This window comes from Scyliorhinus torazame, chromosome 1 (assembly GCF_047496885.1).
Source record: "Scyliorhinus torazame isolate Kashiwa2021f chromosome 1, sScyTor2.1, whole genome shotgun sequence".
In the NCBI taxonomy this organism is placed as follows: Eukaryota; Metazoa; Chordata; class Chondrichthyes; order Carcharhiniformes; family Scyliorhinidae; genus Scyliorhinus; species Scyliorhinus torazame.
The window spans coordinates 25,053,097-25,073,822 of NC_092707.1; the positions used below are offsets into that span (position 1 = coordinate 25,053,097).

Genomic DNA, 20,726 nt, shown 5'->3' on the forward strand with positions numbered 1-20,726 from the left:
CTGTCCGTATATTTTCCCACATAGCCCACATAGTTGCTTGTGCCTATCAGGTCCTCGTGTAGTGTGCTTTCTGGGGCCCTGGGGTACCCTACTGTCGCTTTGCGGAGGAAGTGTTTTATTTGGAGGTGTCTCAATTCCTGTCCTTTTGCTAGTTTCCACTTCCTCGTCAGTTCGTCCCGCGCCACCAGTCTGCGCCCTACGTAGAAGTCCCCGACCGTCAGTGTGCCCCCGTCCCGCCTCCATCTTTTGAAGGTGGTATCTAGCATGACTGGGGGGAATCTGTGATTGCCGCAGATGGGGGCTTTAGGGGACATTTTGGTTATCCTTCAATGCTGCCTCAACTGGGTCCACGTTCTCAGCGTGGCCGCTACCACTGGGCTCGTTGTGTACCTTGTTGAGGAGGATGGGAGTGCTGCTGTGGCCAGGGCCCGGAGGGTTGTTCCTTTGCAGGATGCCTCCTCCATTTGTACCCAATCTGTGTCGGGTCTTGTACCCATCCCCTCACTTTTTCTGCCATTGCTGCCTAGAGGTAGTATTGTAGGTTCATAGAGCCAGGCCCCCTCTGACTTTCCCTCTTTGCAGTGACGGAGGTGTGAGGGAAGATTTTGGTGTACATTATGGGCCAAATGTACACCAAAAGGTAACATGGATGACAGAAGTTATCCATGAAGGCCCCGCCTTCTCAACCTTACCCCTGACTTGAGGTGTGGTAACCCTCAGGTTAAATCACCAACAGTCAGCTCTCCCCCCTCAAAAGGGTAAAGCAGCCTCTGGTCATCTGGGACTGTGGTGACTTTACTTTTACGATGGAAGAATCTTGGCCGGGATTCTCCGAGCCTCCTCGCCGAAATCGCGCTCGGCGCGGGGGGGGGGGGGGGGAGAATGGGGCGTCAGACCTGTGAACGGGTCCGACGCTGGGACGCGAACCTTCGGCGACCGGAGAATCGGCACCAGTCGCGCACGCGCAGCCGATGCGGCGCTGGTCGGGGGCCGTTGAAAGAGGCTCCCACAGCGATTCTCTGCGGTCGACCAGCCGAGTTCCTGCCGGCGTGGTTCACATATGGTTCAACCCGGCGTCAGCCCGGCGTCGCGGCTGCGGTGGCCGTCCTGGTGGGGGGGCGGGGGGGAATCAGTCTCCACGACAGCCAGGCCCGCGATCGGGGGCCACCGATCGGCGGGCGGGCGCGATTTGGGGGGGCCTACCTTCTTCTGCGCCGGCCCGCTGTGTGGGTCCGCCATGTCGCACGGGCCCGGCGCGGAAGCGGCCGCCGCGCGCATGCGCGGACTCGCGGCTACATGGAGCACTCCGCCGCTGTGCTGGCCCCCTGGGGGCCACGGAATCGCTGGGCCGAGAGGCCTGCTGACGCCAGCGTGAAACACTCCGCTGTTTGCGCCGCCGTCAACACTTAGCTACCGTTTTGAAGAATCCCGGCTCTTGTTTTTCAATAAATTTAGAGGACCCAATTCTTTTTTTTTTCCAATTAATGGGCAATTTAGCGTGGCCAATCCACCTACCCTGCACATCTTTGGGTTGTGGGGGCGAAACCCACGCAGACACGGGGAGAATGTGCAAACTCCACACGGACAGTGACCCAGAGCCGGGATCGAACCAGGGACCTCGGCGCCGTGAGGCAGCAGTGCTAACCACTGCACCACCGTGCTGCCCATACAATAGAAGAATCAATCCAGCCTGGCTCTTTTTAGGTTCAAGCTGGTTTATTGGAAGACACTTCCACGTAGCGACTAACCCACAAGAAGCTCTCACCCCAAAGTGTCTTGTATTTAGAGGATAATCAATGTTACATGTTTAACTACCAATTCTCTTCACAATGCAATTGCTATCCACAGCGATTAATGGTATATTGACACATCTTTAGGTAGTGAAAGGCACAATATAAAAGCCTTCGCTCTGTAGCTTGTCCAGCAGGTTGTCAAACTTCAGCCTGTTTGGTCAGTGAAAGAAATGTTATCTGAACAGAAACCCCCTGTCCCCATTACAATAAGAAGCTGCTCTTTAATAAGGGCACAGCTATTAAACCGCCCAGCATATTTCTTGCCTTATTTTGCAACAGAAATTCGTCAGCATCCTCCGCCTGCTCCATGATGACATGCAAGCCGCGAACCTCAGCAACGGAACCACCACAGACCCAATACTTGTGCAAACTGGGGTCAAACAGGGCTGCGTCATCGCACCAACGCTCATCTCCATCTTCCTCGCACAACACTCCACCCTGTCATCCTCAAACTCCCCGTGGAGTGGAGCTAACCGGACAGATATGCGGGAAACTGTTCAACCTCCGACGCCTCCAGATCAGAAACAATACCACCCCAACTTCTGTCATTGAGCTACAGTACGCAGACGATGCCTGTGTGTACGCACGTTCAGAGGCCGAGCTTCAAACTATCGTCAACGCATTCCCGAGGCATATGAGAGAATGGGCCTCATGATCCGGAGAACAAAGGTTCTCTACCAGCCCACTCCTGCCACACAAAACTGCCCCCCCACCCAATCATCAAGATCCACGACGAGTGCTTGGACAATGTGTATCATTTCCCATACCTCAGGAACCTCCTCTCGGTGTGAGCGGACATTGACCACGAAATCCAACATCGACTCCAATGCGCCAATGCAGTCTTCAGGCGCCTGAGGAACAGCGTATTTGAACCAAAGAGAAAATGCTGGAAAATCTCAGCAGGCCTGGCAGCATCTGTAGGGAGAGAAATAAGCTAATGTTTCGAGTCCAGGTGACCCTTTGTCAAAGCGTATTTGAAGACCGATACCTCAAACCCAGCACCAAGATCATGGTCAATGGTCTCCCTCTGCACTGACCATCTGAAAGAGCACCCTACCCAGGCACACTCCCCCGCAACACTGTAAGCTAACCTACACATCTTTGGACACTACGGGGCAATTTAGCCTGGCCAATTCACTTAACCTGCTCATCTTTGGACTGAGGGAAGAAAGCAGAGAACCCGGAGGAAGCCGAGTAGGCACGGGGAGAACGTGCAAACTCCACACAGACACCCGAGGTCAGAATCTAACCCGGTCCATGGTGCTGTGAGACAGCAGTGCTAACCACTGTGCCACCATGCCGTCCAGGACCGTTTGTGCAACACATTCTAATCTCTCATTATTTAGGAAATACTGGTTGTCCTTCAGAAGGTGGTGGTGGTGAGCTGCCTTATTAACCAATGCAGTCGCTGAGGTGTAGGTACACCCGCAATGCTGTTAGAGAGGGAGTTCCAGGATTTCGCCCCAGTGACAGTGAAGGAACAGCGATAAATTTGAAGTCAGGGCGGTGAGTGACTTGGAGGTGGTGGGGTTCCCAGGTATCTGCTGCTCTTGTCCTTCTAAATGGTAGTGGTCATGGGTTTGGAAGGTGCAGCCAAGGTGAGTTCCTGCAGTGCGTCTTGTAGATGGTGCACATGGCTGCCACTGCTCGTCGGTGGTGGAGGGTTTGAATGTTTGTGGAAGGGGGAGCAATCAAGCGGGCTGTTTTGTCCTGGAAGGTGTCAAACTTCTTGAGTGTTGTTGGAGCTGCACTCATCCAGGCAAGTGGAGAGTATTCCATTACACTCCTGACTTGTGCCTTGTAGATGGTGGACAGACTTTGCGGGATCAGGAGGTGAGTTACTCACCGCAGAATTCCGAGCCTTTGACCTGCTCTGGTAGCCACAGTATTAATGTGGCTAGTCCAGTCCAGTTACTGATCAATGGTAACCCCCAGGATGTTGATTGTGGGGGATTCAACAATGGTAATCCCATTGAATGTCAAGTTAGATCCTGTCTTGTAGGAGATGGTCATTGCCTGACAATTGTGCTGCGTGAATATAACTTGTCACTTGTCAGCCCGAGCCTGGCTATTGTCCAGGTTTTACTGCATTTGGACATGGACTGCTTCATTATCTGAGGAGTCGCGAATGGTGCTGAACATTGTGCAGTTATCCGCAAACATCCCCACTTCTGACCTTATGATGGAAGGGAGGTCATGAAGCAGCTGAAGATGGTTGTGCTGAGGACACAACCCTGAGGAACTCCTGCAGTGATGTCCTGGAGCAGAGATGATTGACCTCCAACCACCACAACCAGTTTTCTTTGTGGCCGGGAAGTGGAGAGATTTCCCCCTGATTCCCATTGACTCCAGTTTAGCTGGGGGCCCTTGATGCCACACTCGGTCAAATGCTGCCTTGATGTCGAGGGCAGTCACTCTCACCTCACCTCTGGCATTCAGCTCTTTTGTCCATGTTTGAACCAAGGCTGTAATGAGTTCAGGAGCTGAGTGAACCCGGCGGAACCCAAACTGAGTGTCCGTGAGCAGGTTATTGCTGAGTAAGTACCACTTGATAGCTCTGTTGATGACTCCTTCCATCACTTTGCTGATAATGGAAAGTCGATAATTGGCTGGGTTGGATTTGTCCTGCTCATTGTGTACAAGACATACCTGGCCAATTTTTCACTTTGCTGGGTAGATGCCAGTGCTGTAGCTGTACCGGAACAGCTTGGCTCGGGCCGCGGCAAATTCTGGAGCACAAGTCTTCAGTACTATTGTCGGGATATTGTCAGGGCCCGTAGTCTTTGCAGTATGTTGCAGTCTTTGCAATACGATTCACTCCACGTGATAACAAGAAATGGCTGAAGGCATTTCTTGTTATGTGGAGTGAATCGTATAGGCTAAAGATTGACATCTGTGATGCTGGGGACCTCCAGAGGAAATCGAGATAGGTCATCCACTCGGCTTTTTGGCTAAAGATTGTTGCGAATGCCTCAGCCTTGTCTTTTGCACAGATGTGCTGGGCTCCTCCATCATTGAGGATGGGGATATTTGTGGAGCCTCCTCCTCCAGTGAGTTGTTTAATTGTCTACCACCATTCACGACTGGGTGTGGAAGGACTGCAGCGCTTAGATCTGATGCGTTCGTTGTGGAAACGCTTAGCTTTGTCTATTACTTGCTGCTTATGCTGTCTGGCACACATAATAATAATGATCTTTATTGTCACAAGTAGGCTTACATTAACACTGCAATGAAGTTACTGTGAAAATCCCCTTGTTGCCACACTCCGGCGCCTGTTCGGGTCCACAGAGGGAGAATTCAGGATGTCCAATTCACCTAACAAGCACGTCTTTCGGGACTTGTGGGAGGAAGCCGGGGAACCCGGAGGAAACCCACGCAGACACGGGGAGAACATGCAGACTCCGCACAAACAGTGACCCAAGCTTGGAATTGAACCTGGGACCCTGGCGCTGTGAAGCCATAGTACAAACCACTATGCTACCGTGCTGCCCAATATGGTCCTGTGTGGTTCACCAGGTTGACACATCATTTTTCGATGTGCCTGGTGTTGCTCCCGGCATGCTCTCCTGCACTCTTCATTGAATGGGTTGATCCCCTGGCTTGGTGATAATGGTACAATGGGGGGGGATATGCCGGGCCATTAGGCTGCAGATTGTAGTTCATCAGGACCATCGTCCAACATCTCCCCAGCAGCCATCCTTACAATTTTGCTTTTCTTCTTTCCAGAAAAATGCGAGCATGCAAAGCAATTCAGCTTCTTGCAGTTACAACACTGCTTTCCCCACGATGGACATGCTTCCTTTACTATTGTGCAGTGTCTTCTGCAACATTTACATCCTGTACTCCAGCCATGATCTTTCTGCTGGCCCGCCTGCAAATAGTTATTCTTCCTCCATTCTCCATTGTTTTGTGCTTGGAAGGTCTGAACTGTCTCTCAGCAAAGTGCAAAAGCTCGTAAGTTCTCCCGTCAATACTCTAAAAGTATTGACCACTTCAGAGCTTCTGTTCACGGGAATAGATTACCTGTGAGTAAGTTTCTCTTTGCCCGGCAGACGTGCTCTCACAACTCAATCTCTTGTTTCTAAGACAGTCTTATCTCTGATCAGGTCATCATTCAGTTGCTCAAACGCCGTGTTGGACCCTGTCCATTTCACGCTGGCGGGGCTGGCCAGGAAACGACGGTCGCTCAGCCCATCGGGGCCCGGAGAATTGCCGGAGGGGGGGGCTGCCAACGGCCCCCGATCGACGTAAACCCCGCCCCCGCCTGAAAACCGGCGCCAGAGTATACGGCATCCGGCTTCAGAGCGGCGGGGTGGGATTCGCGCCGCCCCCCGGGGATTCTCCAACCCGGCGGGGGAGGGGGGGTCAGAGAGTCCCGCCCATAGCGTTTGCAAATAACATTAGGAGAGGCTCAAAGCGGGCCTTTAGGGCCTCCATGATTTCACACGACTGGCTGGTGCTACAAGCTATATTACACCCTAGCCTACACCTCACTCCAGCTTGGCGCACACTTTTCCAAGAACTAATAACAAAGTTGCTACTCCTATTTGTTTAGGTCTCTTGTTTAACTCTGTGGCAATTTCATTGTGTTAGCAGTGAGACTGGCAGAATTTCAAATTTATTTTCAAATCTGCCTTCATCTTCATAGAAATAGACACTGGAATATTCAACGCCATACTGACTCACCCAGTGACCAATCAATGTCCTGTACAATGTTGCCAACGTTAAGGTTTAATGATTCTCTGCTATTTCTTGCTACGGCTGCCTCTTACAGCTATCAAAATAGGGACTGCAGCGGTTCAAGAAGGCAGCTCACCACCTGCATCTCCAGGACAACTATGGATGGGCAATAAATACTGACCTAGCCAGCAACGCCCACATCCTGTAACATTTGTTTAAAAAAGCACAAACTCAATTTTATTTTTGAATCTAAATAATCTTTATTGTCACAAGTCGGCTTACATTAACACTGCAATGAAGTTACCGTGAAAATCCCCTAGTCGCCACACCCCGGCTCCTGTTCAGATACACGGAGGATGAATTCAGAACGTCCAAATTACTGAACAGCACATCTTTCGGGACTTGTGGGAGGAAACCCGCGCAGACACGGGGAGAACGTGCAGACTCCACACAGACAGTGACCCAAGCCGGAATTGAACCTCGAACGCTGGCGTTGTGAAGCAACAGTGCTAACCACTGTGCTACCATGCTGCCCATCTTCCCACTGACACCAAGTCCTAAATGATGGCTGAAATGGCTTCTGTTTTCAGGCGTTTATACAGCAAGGATGACATCAGAGGTCATATGATTATGGCAAGCCCCTGGCCACATTGCACTAAGGCATGTCTCCAAACATGCAATAAACTGGCAATCACGTTCTGACCGGTTGCTGGATGGGTGAGGAATGTTGTTCTTTTAAAAAAAATTTAGTGTACCCAATTCATTTTTTCCAATTAAGGGGCAATTTAGCGTGGCCAATCTACCGAACCCGCACATCTTTTGGGTTGTGGGGGTGAAACCCACGTAAACACGGGGAGAATTTGCAAACTCCACACGGGACAGTGACCCAGAGTCGGGATCGAACCTGAGACCGCGGCGCCGTGAGGCAACAGGGCTAACCCACTGCACCACCGCGCTGCCCGAGGAATGTTACGACGTCCATTTTCAAACAGAGAGGAAGTTCTCCGTATTCACTAGCTGCGCTGTATCTCCCCTGGGAGTACATGGTGTTGATGCTGAATGCTTGAAAGTTCGTTCCCGAGCACACACACTTCCCCCCTCATGTGCCAAATTGACACAACATCCGAATCAGAGGAGGAAAGTGAAATCTCAGGTGTGCCTTCCGGTTCACGGGAGGAATGTCTGAATTGAATGCTGGTGTAATATCTTTTGGGATTTTCTTTTTCTTTCTTGGCATGTAGGCTTCGCTGACTAGGCCAGCATTTATTCCCCTTGAGAAGGTGGAGATGAGCCATCACCTGGAAGCACTGCAGCCCATCTGATATCTGTGGTAATTACCACTCAACCACAATGCTGTGGATCTGGAGTTCCATGTAGGCCAGTGATTAGGTTGTCATGATGGATTTGTGGCTAGCTTTCGATTCCAGATTTGCTGATTAATTGAATTTAAATTGATTTGAACCCTGGGCCTCTGGATTACTGTCTGGTACATTGCCACTTCATCACTGTCCTTCCCGTGGCCACAGAGGTAAAACTGAACTGATATCTGCATGTGTGCATTTGTGTATCCAACCTTTCACCTTTATTTTTCCTTTTCTCCAGGTGCAACTATTTCTTTCTTTATGATACTTCAAAAGTTAAAGAAGAGGGCGATCCAACAAGAGCGGGTATCAATTATTTTTTCCCTTCACAGGTGAGATCCACATTATTTATTTATTTATTTTTGTTTTACAGTGGGAGGGGGTGAAAGTTTTTTTTTTTCCCAATTAAGGGGCAATTTGGCGTGGCCAATTCACCTATCCCGCACGCTCCTGTGTTGTGGGGACGAGACCGACGCAGGCACGGGGAGAATGTGCAAACTCCGCACGGACAGTGACCCGGGGCTGGGATCGAACCTGGGTCCTCAGCGCCATGAGGCAGCAGTGCTAACCACTGCGCCACCTTGCCACCCTTGAGACCAGAGTTAAAAAGAGGTTGTATTTTTCCCCTCTGTTTTTTTCCTTGGGGTGGGATGGGGGGGAGAAACATGATTCTTGTGTAATCACGCTGAATTACAGTTCCACACACAAAGGTGTGCCCACGTTCCTGTGGTGACAGTCGGTGTTGAGCCAGCTAGCACGTGAGGGATGAGGCTTTAAAGCTGAAACCAATATAATCCCCATCCAGTTTTCACATGGGCAGTAGCATGGGATGATTTATTTAATTTCTCTGTCCTTAAGTCACAGGGTCAGCGACCGTGCCACCATTGCCAGGCTAAATGGAAGTGGCGCTTTCAACGTTTCATGAGATAAACCCTGGAGAGCGGGAAAGTTCTCTTTCGTATTAAAACATCCGTTTACTATGTTTGTTTTTGTCTCTAATTGACTGCCCTCTTCTCCACAAGGAGCTATTGCGTGTGGGAGTATTAGTTCATGACTCCCCTGTATTTTGTACAATTGGCCATTTTTCAGGGGTGGATTTTGATTGTGAGTGTTGCCAAACTTGTCAACTGAGAGGAGGCAATTACAGACTGGTCTGTTGTTGTTCAACACCTGCGCATGGATGCTTTTTACGCCTGGTTTACTCCAGAACAGCATTCAGGCTGATGGTTGATTTCCACACCCTGCTGTATTGCGTTATTGGGGCCTATTCCAGTGCTCCATTGCCAGCCACTCCAGCTGAAATCAACCGAGACAATCCAAACAGGGAATTTAAAAAAATGTTTTAATTTAGAATACCCAATTATTTTTTCCAATTAAGGGGCAATTTTGCGTGGCCAATCCACCTTTCCTGCACATCTTTTGTGTTGTGGGGGTGAAACCCACGCAGACACTGGGAGAATGTGCAAACTCCACACGGACAGTGACCCAGGGCCGGGATTCGAACCTGGGTCCTCAGCGCCGTAGGCAGCAATGCTAACCACTGCGCCACCGTGCTGTCCTCCAAACTGGGAATTGACCTGCTGGCCTGTGTGCTTCAGGCTCACGTTGCCTTTGTCAACTTAGCCACCAGGAATATCTTGTTTTGAAGCTAATTTTAAAAAGGCGATTGATCTGGAGGACACGGTAGCACAGTGGTTAGCACTGTTGCTTCACAACAACAGGGTCCCAGTTTCGATTCCTGCTTGGGTCACTGTCTGTGCGGAGTCTGCATGTTCTCCCCGCGTCTGCGTGGGTTTCCTCCGGGTGCTCCGGGTTTCTCCCGCACGTCCTGAAAGATGTGCTTGTTAGGTGAATTGGAAATTCTAAAATTCCCCCTCTGTGTACCCGAACAGGCGCCGGAATGAGGTGACGAGGGGATTTTCAGAGTAACCTCATTGGAGTGTTAATGTAAGCCTACTTGTGACAATAATAAAAGATTATTATCAGGTGTGACTTTTTATTCTCAAATAAAAGCAGAGCCACTTTAGAAGCCAACTTTCCGCTTGGCTGCATTTGCTCTCTGTCTTTTTATAACTGATTCGTAAATGATTTTACCAACTTCTCTTGAACAGACTGCCGTTGACCAACGGGAATTGCTGTGTGGACAGATAGCTGGCGTGGTTTGCTGCATTACTGAGATTTCTGGATCGCCGCCCAGTTTAATCCGCTTGCGAAAGCTGAAGTTTGCAATCCGGGTGATTGGGGAATATCTATGGGTGTGTATAAAATGAGCACATTCGCGTCAAAAAAAATGAGTATCTGGTAATTGAAACAATGCATGACCCCAACGCCTGCTGACTGTAAAAAAATTTTAAAAATATAATTCATAATCATATGTTGCAGGCTCTTGGGTGTGTCATCGAAGTCCCAGATGTGAGTTGTAAGCGATTCCTGGATCAACTTATAGGCATCTTCACATTTTACAATGGATCCAATAAGCATATATACCAGGTAATGCTTTCCATTTGTGTCGAATATTGAATGCGTTTTGCTGGTACTGGGTTTGGAATTGTAACACCAACCCCTGTCCGCTCCGCACTTGCGTTGCTGAACTGCTGCCCCAGCATCGTACGGAAGGAACGTCTGAATTGAATGCCGCTCTGTTGGAATATTTTTGGATTTTTTTTCTTTTCTTCCATGGCATCTGGACATTACTGGCAAGGCCAACATTTGTTGCCCCTGTCTAATTGCCCTTGGGGGAGGGTGGGGTGGGAGGGGGGGGGGGCCTTACAGGGACTGATTTGTGTCCAGCGGGTGTGGGAACATCTGGGTTATTGTGCAGCTCGACAGCTGGTTACCTGCTCATTTTTATTGAATGAGTGGGATGAGTCCTTACTACCTGTACTGATGAGTAACGCAATTTTCATATTCCTGAATGGCCATTCTCAAATGTTAGCATCTTTTAGACCATAGTGAGCCATCTCCCTCAACAGTATCCAAAGCGGTATATCTGTTTTGCAGGGAGATGACCGCAGAGGACACCTGCACTGCCTTCCTACTCTTGCTCTGTCTTTTGGTCACCCATTTTCTATCTCCCTCAGTAACTTTCACCTGCGGTGTGACCAACTCGCTAAACGTGCTATCCACGACGTCCTCAGCATCGCGGATGCTCCAAAGTGAGTCCATCCGCAGCTCCAGAGCCGTCAAGCGGTCTAACAGGAGCTGCAACTGGACACACTTCTTGCACGTGAAGGAGCCAGGGACGTGTCCCTGAGCTCCCACATCGCACACGAGGAGCATGACACGGGTCTGCGGTCTCCTGCCATGTCTTAAACCTTCGGTTAACTTCAACAATTACAATTTCAACAAAGTGAGTTCTCCCAGTGAGCCAGAGAAGACAGAGCCAGGAGTGAGACACAGCTAAGAGTGAGTTTGGGAATTTGAATCTAGGTGGGAATTGAATTAAATCAGTAAGGCAGCTCCTTTTAAATTTCAGGAGTTTAAATTAATTTAAATTAAGCTAGTATTGTGCAGTGTGGGTTAACAAGGGCTGCCCCACCCACTCACATAACTGGTTGGCAGTTAAGTGTCAGTCACTTAAATCTACCTTGATCTAAAAGCAGGTGGGGGAGGGGAGTCAATTCAGGACAGTTTAAAAAGAACAACTTGTAAACTCACTCCCAGTGAGTTCTCCCAGTGAGCCAGAGAAGACAGAGCCAGGAGTGAGACACAGCTAAGAGTGAGTTTGGGAATTTGAATCTAGGTGGGAATTGAATTAAATCAGTAAGGCAGCTCCTTTTAAATTTCAGGAGTTTAAATTAATTTAAATTAAGCTAGTATTGTGCAGTGTGGGTTAACAAGGGCTGCCCCACCCACTCACATAACTGGTTGGCAGTTAAGTGTCAGTCACTTAAATCCACCTTGATCTAAAAGCAGGTGGGGGAGGGGAGTCAATTCAGGACAGTTTAAAAAGAACAACTTGTAAACTCACTCCCAGTGAGTTCTCCCAGTGAGCCAGAGAAGACAGAGCCAGGAGTGAGACACAGCTAAGAGTGAGTTTGGGAATTTGAATCGAGGTGGGAATTGAATTAAATCAGTAAGGCAGCTCCTTTTAAATTTCAGGAGTTTAAATTAATTTAAATTAAGCTAGTATTGTGCAGTGTGGGTTAACAAGGGCTGCCCCACCCACTCACATAACTGGTTGGCAGTTAAGTGTCAGTCACTTAAATCTACCTTGATCTAAAAGCAGGTGGGGGAGGGGAGTCAATTCAGGACAGTTTAAAAAGAACAACTTGTAAACTCACTCCCAGTGAGTTCTCCCAGTGAGCCAGAGAAGACAGAGCCAGGAGTGAGACACAGCTAAGAGTGAGTTTGGGAATTTGAATCGAGGTGGGAATTCAAAGCTGGTTGGGGAGGAGGTGCTGTTTATCCCTGGTAAATGACTGGTAAGTAGTTTTTCTGTTTTCTTTTTCTTTTCATTGGTATATTTATTTATTTTTTCTTTGTTGTTTTTTTTTGTTGAAATTGTAGTTGTTGAAGTTAACCGAAGGTTTAAGACATGGCAGGAGATCTCAGACCCGTGTCATGCTCCTCGTGTGCGATGTGGGAGCTCAGGGACACGTCCACTGTCCCTGGCTCCTTCACGTGCAAGAAGTGTGTCCAGTTGCAGCTCCTGTTAGACCGCTTGACGGCTCTGGAGCTGCGGAGGGACTCACTTTGGAGCATCCGCGATGCTGAGGACGTCGTGGCTAGCACTTTTAGTGAGTTGGTCACACCCCAGGTGAAAGGTACTGAGGGAGATAGAAAATGGGTGACCAAAAGACAGAGCAAGAGTAGGAAGGCAGTGCAGGTGTCCTCTGCGGTCATCTCCCTGCAAAACAGATATACCGCTTTGGATACTGTTGAGGGAGATGGCTCACCAGGGGAAGGCAGCAGCAGCCAGGTTCATGGCACCATGGCTGGCTCTGCTGCGCAGCTGGGAAGGAAGAAGAATGGCAGGGCTATAGTGATAGGGGACTCAATTGTAAGGGGAATAGACAGGCGGTTCTGCGGATGCAATCGAGACTCCAGGATGGTATGTTGCCTCCCTGGTGCAAGGGTCAAGGATGTCTCGGAGCGGCTGCAGGACATTCTGGGGGGGGGGGAAGGGTGAACAGCCAGTTGTCGTGGTGCATATAGGGACCAACGGTATAGGTAGAAAACGGGACGAGGACCTACAAGCTGAATTTAGGGAGCTAGGAGTTAAACTAAAAAGTAGGACCTCAAAGGTAGTAATCTCAGGATTGCTACCAGTGCCACGAGCTAGTCAGAGTAGGAATGTCAGGATAGAGAGAATGAATGCGTGGCTCGAGAGATGGTGCAAGAGGGAGGGATTCAAATTCCTGGGGCATTGGAACCGGTTCTGGGGAGATGGGACCAGTACAAGCCGGACGGTCTGCACCTCGGCAGGACTGGAACCGATGTCCTAGGGGGGTGTTTGCTAGAGCTGTTGGGGAGAGTTTAAACTAATGTGGCAGGGGGATGGGAACCGATGCAGGAAGTTGGAAGGTAGTAAAACAGGGACAGAAATAAAAGGCAGTAAGGGGGAAAGTGTAAGGCAGAGAAGCCATAGCCAAAAATCAAAAAGGGCGACAGGACAAGATACATTGACTAAGGGGAGCTCAGTGAATAGGACCAGGAATACTAAAAGAAATAAAACGGGAAGTGAAAACACTAATGGTAAGCGACGCGGCAGATTGTTACATGAAGATATGGGTTCAACGACAAGGAAAATTAGGAGAAAGGTTAAGAGGAAATATAACTTAGGAGAGGTTACTGATCGAGGTGTTAAGATTCAGAACAGAGGTAAAAAAGCCAACATAAGTGTACTTTACCTGAATGCTCGTAGTATTCGGAATAAGGTAAATGAGTTGATGGCGCAAATCATCGTGAATGACTATGATTTAGTGGCCATTACTGAAACATGGTTAAAGGATGGCACGACTGGGAGTTAAATATCCGAGGGTATCAAACTTTTCGGAAGGACAGAGTGGATGGTAAGGGAGGTGGTGTAGCTCTGTTATTTAAGGATGACATCCGGGCAACAGTAAGGGATGACATCGGTGCTATGGAGGATAAGGTTGAATCCATTTGGGTGGAAATCAGGAATAGTAAGGCGAAAAAGTCACTGATAGGAGTAATCTATAGGCCACCAAATAGTAACATTATGGTGGGGCAGGCAATAAACAAAGAAATAACTGATGCATGTAGAAATGGTACAGCAGTTATCATGGGGGATTTTAATCTACATGTTGATTGGTTTAACCAGGTCGGTCAAGGCAGCCTTGTGGAGCAGTTTATAGAATGTATCTGCGATAGTTTCCTAGAACAGTAAGTAATGGAACCTACAAGGGAACAAGCGGTCCTAGATCTGGTCCTGTGTAATGAGACAGGATTGATTCAGGATCTCATAGTTAGGGATCCTCTCGGAAGGAGCGATCACAATATGGTGGAATTTAAAATACAGATGGAGGGTGAGAAGGTAAAATCAAGCACTAGTGTTTTGTGCTTAAACAAAGGAGATTACAATGGGATGAGAGAAGAACTACCTAAGGTAGACTGGGAGCAAATACTTTATGGTGAAACAGTTGAGGAACAGTGGAGAACCTTCCAAGTGATTTTTCACAGTGCTCAGCAAAGGTTTATACCAACAAAAAGGAAGGACGGTAAAAAGAGGGAAAATCGACCGTGGATATCTAAGGAAATAAGGGAGAGTATCAAATTGAAGGAAAAAACATACAAAGTAGCAAAGATCAGTGGGAGACTAGAGGACTGGGAAATCTTTAGGGGGCAACAGAAAGCTACTAAAAAAGCTATAAAGAAGAGTAAGATAGATTATGAGAGTAAACTTGGTCAGAATATAAAAACAGATAGTATAAGTTTCTACAAATATATAAAACAAAAAAGAGTGGCTAAGGTAAATATTGGTCCTTTAGAGGATGAGAGGGGAGATTTAATAATGGGAGATGAGGAAATGGCTGAGGAACTGAACAGGTTTTTTGGGTCGGTCTTCACAGTGTAAGACACAAAGAACATGCCAGTGACTGATGGAAATGAGGCAATGACAGGTGAGGACCTTGAGAGGATTGTTATCACCAAGGAGGTTGTGATGGGCAAGCTAATGGGGCTAAAGGTAGACAAGTCTCTTGGACCTGATGGAATGCATCCCAGAGTGCTAAAAGAGATGGCTAGGGAAATTGCAAATGCACTAGTGATAATTTACCAACATTCACTAGACTCTGGGGTGGTCCCGGCGGATTGGAAATTTGCAAACGTGACACCACTGTTTAAAAAAGGAGGTAGGCAGAAAGCGGGTAATTATAGGCCAGTGAGCTTAACTTTGGTAGTAGGGAAGATGCTGGAATCTATCATCAAGGAAGAAATAGCGCGGCATCTGGATGGAAATTGTCCCATTGGGCAGACGCAGCATGGGTTCATAAAGGGCAGGTCATGCCTAACTAATTTAGTGGAATTTTTTGAGGACATTAACAGTGCGGTAGATAACGGGAAGCCAATGGATGTGGTATATCTGGATTTCCAGAAAGCCTTTGACAAGGTGCCACACAAAAGGTTGTTGCATAAGATAAAGATGCATAGCATTAAGGGGATAGTAGTAGCATGGATAGAGGATTGGTTAATTAATAGAAAGCAAAGAGTGGGGATTAATGAGTGTTTCTCTGGTTGGCAATCAGTAGCTAGTGGTGTCCCTCAGGGATCAGTGTTGGGCCCACAACTGTTCACAATTTACATAGATGATTTGGAGTTGGGGACCAAGGGCAATGTGTCCAAGTTTGCAGACGACACTAAGATAAGTGGTAAAGCAAAAAGTGCAGAGGATACTGGAAGTCTGCAGAGGAATTTGGATAGGCTAAGTGAATGGGCTAGGGTCTGGCAGATGGAATACAATGTTGACAAATGTGAGGTTATCCATTTTGGTAGGAATAACAGCAAAAGGGATTATTATTTAAATGATAAAATATTAAAACATGCTGCTGTGCAGAGAGACCTGGATGTGCGAGTGCATGAGTCGCAAAAAGTTGGTTTACAGGTGCAACAGGTGATTAAGAAGGCAAATGGAATTTTGTCCTTCATTGCTAGAGGGACGGAGTTTAATACTAGGGAGGTTCTGCTGCAATTGTATAAGGTGTTAGTGAGGCCACACCTGGAGTATTGTGTTCAGTTTTGGTCTCCTTACTTGAGAAAGGGCGTATTGGCACTGGAGGGTGTGCAGAGGAGATTCACTAGGTTAATCCCAGAGCTGAAGGGGTTGGATTACGAGGAGAGGTTGAGTAGACTCGGACTGTACTCGTTGGAATTTAGAAGGATGAGGGGGGATCTTATAGAAACATATAAGATTATGAAGAGAATAGACAGGATAGATGCGGGCAGGTTGTTTCCACTGGTGGGTGAAAGCAGAACTAGGGGGCATAGCCTCAAAATAAGGGGAAGTAGATTTAGGACTGAGTTTAGGAGAAAGGTCTTCACCCAAAGGGTTGTGAATCTATGGAATTCCTTGCCGAGTGAAGCAGTAGAGGCTCCTTCATTAAATGTTTTTAAGATAAAGATAGATAGTTTTTTGAAGAATAAAGGGATTAAGGGTTATGGTGTTCGGGCCGGAAAGTGGAGCTGAGTCCACAAAAGATCAGCCATGATCTCATTGAATGGTGGAGCAGGCTCGAGGGGCCAGATGGCCTACTCCTGCTCCTAGTTCTTATGTTCTTATAAGGAATGGGAACAGGAGTAGACCATTCAGCCCCTCGAGCCTGCTCCGCCATTCAGTAGGATCATAGCTGATCCGACATTTCTCACGTCCACCTTCCTGCCCTTTCCCGTAACCTTTGAATCATAGAATTTACAGTGCAGAAGGAGGCCATTCGGCCCATCGAGTCTGCACCGTCTCTTTGAAAGAGCACCTTACGCAAGCCCACACCTGCACCCTATCCCCATAACCCAGTAACCCCACCCAACACTAAGGGCAACTTTGGACACTAAGGGCAATTTAAAATGGCCATCCACCTAACCTGCACATCTTTGGACTGTGGGAGGAAACCGGATTCCCTTATTGATCAAGAATCTATCTCAGCCTTAAATATACACAAATCTGCCCCTACAGCTCTCCGTGGAGTTCCAAAGACTCACAACCCTCTGAAAGAAGGAATTCCTCCTCATCTCAGTCTTAAATTGATACCCCTTTATTCTAAGACTGTGCCCTCTGGTCTGAGACATGGAGGGGGAACATCCTCTCAGTGTCACCGCTGTCAAGCCCCTTAGGACTCCTGTCAGTTTCAATCAGATCGCTTCTCATTCTTCTAAATCCAATGAGTAGAGTCCCAACCTGTTTCACCTTTGCTCTAAGGCAATCCCTCCATACCGGGGATCATCCTCGTGAACCTTCTCTGAACCGCCTTCAGTGAAATAATGGCCGGGATTCTCTGAAATCCCGGACAAGTGTTGACGCCGGCATCAAAACCGCCACTAGTGACGCCGGCGTCAGTGGGCCTCCAGGCCTAGCCATTCACCTCTTCCTAGGGGGCTAGAATGGCGCCAGAGTGGTGTGTGCTGCTCCGGCTCCAAAAGCCGGCCGGCGCGGGTCCGCGCATGCGTGCCACGGCCGTCTCCGCGCTGGCCCGTGGGCAACATGGCGGAGCCCTACAGTGGTCCGGCGCGGAGGAACATAGGCCCCCCTGGAAGGAGCCCGCCCGCTGATCGGTTGCCCCCGATCGCGGGCCTGGCTACCGTGGAGGCCACCCCCGAAGTCGGATTGCACCCCCCCCCCCCCCCCCCCCACCAGGCCAGGACGGCCCCTGCAGCCAGAACGCCGAGGTCCCGCCGGGTAGGACCATACGCAATTGTCGCCGGCGGGACTCGACGGAACTCAGCGGGCATTCGGCCCGTTGAGCGCAGAGAATCGCTGCGGGGGCTGCTTTAAAGGGCCCCGACCAGCGTTGGGGTGGCGCGATTGGTGACAATTCTCTGGTCGCCGGAGAATCGGCTGCCCGGCGTCGGAGCAGTGTGGCGGGATTCGCGTGACCCCCCCCCCCCCGGCGATTCTCCGACCCAGCGCTGGATCGGAGAATCTCAGCCAAAATCTTTCCTGAAAGAAGGGGATGAAAACTGCTCCCAGTGCTCCAGATGTGGTCTCACCAGATGTGGTCTCACCAGTACCTTGTACAGCTGCAGCAAGACTTCCCGACTCTTAGACTCCAACCCCCTTGAAATAAGGGCCAACATTCCATTAGCCTTCCTGATTATCTGCTGTACCTGTGTGCTAGCTTTCTGTGTTTGTGCACAAGTATCCCCAAGTCCCTTTGTGTTGCAGCTTTCTGCAGCTTTTCTCCATTTAATTAACACTCTGTTCTTTTGTTCTCTCTTCCAAAATGGACAACTTCACATTTTCCCACATTAAACGCCCATTTGCCAGCTTATCAATATTTTTTTTATTATTCATGAGAAGTGGGCATCGCTGGCTGTGCCAGCATTTATTGTTCATCCTTAATTGCCCTTTAGGGGGCAGTTAAGAGTCAACCATATTGACTCTTGTGGGTCTGGAGTCACATGTAGGCTAGCAGATTTCCTTCTCCGAAAGATGTTTTTCTACGACAATCGGCAACAATTTCATGGTCATCATTAGACTTTTAATTCCACATTTTTATTGAATTCAAATTTCCCCATCTGCAGTGGTGGGATTCGAACCTGGGTCCCCAGAGCGTTACCCTGGGTCTCTGGTTTACTAGTCCAGTGACAATACCACTTCGCCACCACCTCACCACTATCTCTTTGCAAACTGTTTGTATCCCTCTCACAACTTGCCTTTCCACCTATTTTCGTGTCGTCTGCAAATTTGGCTACAGTCCATTTGCTTCCTCCCCAAGTCATTAATATGTATTGTAAACAGTTGCGGGCCCAGCACTGATCCCTGTGGAACCCACTGGTTACAGGTCACCAATCTGAAAAAGAAATGAAAAAATGAAATGAAATGAAAATCGCTTATTGTCACAAGTAGGCTTCAAATGAAGTTACTGTGAAAAGCCCCTAGTTGCCACATTCCAGCGCCTGTTCGGGACAACCCCTTGTTCCCTACTTACTGTTTCCTGCCCATTAGCCAATTCTCCAGCCGTGCCAATATACTATCTCCATGGGCTCTTATTTTATGACTTAACATTTTGTGAGGTACCTTGTCAAACGCCTTTTGGGTGTTTAAGTGGGCCATATATTTGTTTGTTATGTTAGTGATGCCCATTGAAGAGCACTTGTTTGATGACTGTGATAATTTGCTGTTATCTTAATGGATCTGATCAAAATAGGACCAAACATTATGGAGGCCATAGGCCACAAGGAAAGTTTTGACAGAAACTTGTAGCTTTGAATTGCGATCTGAATATATAATTACTGCAAAAGGTCCAAATTCTATGCTGGCCAGAATCCAGGATGGCCAGCAGGGTAGCACAGTGGTTAGCCCTGTTGTTTCACGGCGCCAGGGTCCCAGGTTTGATTCCCACTTAGGTCACTGTCTGTGCGGAGTCTGCACGTCCTCCCTGTGGTTACGTGGGTTTCCTCCAGATGCTCCGATTTCCTTCCACAATCCCGAAAGACGTGCTTGTTAGGTGAATTGGACATTCTGAATTCTTCCTCTGTGTACAGGTGACGGAATGCGACGACCAGGGGCTTTTCACAGGAACTTCATTGCAGGGTTAATGTAAGCCTACTTGTGACACTAATAAAGATTATTATTATTCGAGAGAATAACATTGAAACGACTGTGTTGGATTCCATGTTAGATCGTTGAATGAAGGCTTTAATCCTTTTGATCTGGACTAGATTCAGTTGGAGCACCACTTGCCTTCCAGCGCCCACCTAAATGCAGCTTGTGAGTTTTGGATTCGCTCCCATCGCAGTTTACATTTTCTGGTTTCTTCCCTAGATGCAGGAGCAAGAACAGCTAGCCCGTCAGTGGGATCTGTACATAGAGCACATTCAGCAAAACAGCTGTGGCCTGCACCAGACCTTCAACTCCTTGGGTAACCTCAACAGGACTGAAGTAGGTGTCATCTGGGAGCACTTTTTACTTTGGGAGATTCCTTTGTCGCAGTACCTTTTCCAATGTTTAAACCAGCATTTCACAGCAAACCAATGATCAGTTTATTTACCAGAATAATAAGTTAATTTATGAAGGATAGAATTGGCAAATGATAAAGCACGGAAGGAGGCTATCATTCCTGTGTTGGCTCTTTGAAAGAGCTTTGCAATTAGTCCCATCCCCTTTGGGCGGCACGGTAGCACAGCGGTTAGCACGGTTGCTTCACAGCGCCAGGCACCCGGGCTCCATTCCCGGCTTGGGTCACTGTCTGAGTGGAGTCTGCACGGGTTTCCTCCGGGTGCTCCGGTTTCCTCCCACAAGTCCCGAAAGACGTGCTGTTAGGTGAATTGGACATTCTGAATTCTCCCTCAGTGTACCCGAACAGGCGCCGGAATGTGGCGACTAGGGGATTCTCACAGTAACTTCATTGCAGTGTTAATGTTAAATGAGGGCATTTAAAAGTTTATTGGATAAACATATGGATGATAATGATATAGTGTAGGTTAGATGACTTTTGTTTCGGTGCAACATCGTGGGCCGAAGGGCCTGTACTGCGCTGTATTGTTCTATATGTTCTAACCCTACTTATGACAATAATAAAGATTATTAGTATTATTGCTCTTTCCCCGTAGCCATGCAGCCTTTTCATGTTCAAGTATTTATAACATTCCTTTTTGAATGTTCCCGTTGAATGTGCTTCCGCCATCCTTTAAGGCAGTGCATTTCTTTTTTTAAATAAATTCATTTTTTCCCAATCAAGGGGCAATTTAGACTGACCAATCCACTTACCCTGCACAT

At 48.3% G+C, this 20,726-nt stretch overlaps 1 protein-coding gene across 2 annotated transcripts in view; it reads left to right on the forward strand.

Annotated features, from left to right (window-relative positions):
- Positions 1-20,726, forward strand: part of hps4 (HPS4 biogenesis of lysosomal organelles complex 3 subunit 2) — a 65,012-nt gene that overhangs the window by 10,125 nt on the left and 34,161 nt on the right. For both annotated transcript variants that reach the window (XR_011935093.1, XM_072475969.1), the window contains exons 2-5: positions 8,076-8,166; positions 9,946-10,089; positions 10,217-10,324; positions 19,773-19,889. Coding sequence is in view for 1 of the 2 variants with exons in the window: in XM_072475969.1 (XP_072332070.1) it covers positions 8,076-8,166; positions 9,946-10,089; positions 10,217-10,324; positions 19,773-19,889 (460 nt within the window). In the remaining variant the exon portion in view is untranslated. The remainder of the gene's footprint in view (positions 1-8,075; positions 8,167-9,945; positions 10,090-10,216; positions 10,325-19,772; positions 19,890-20,726) is intronic.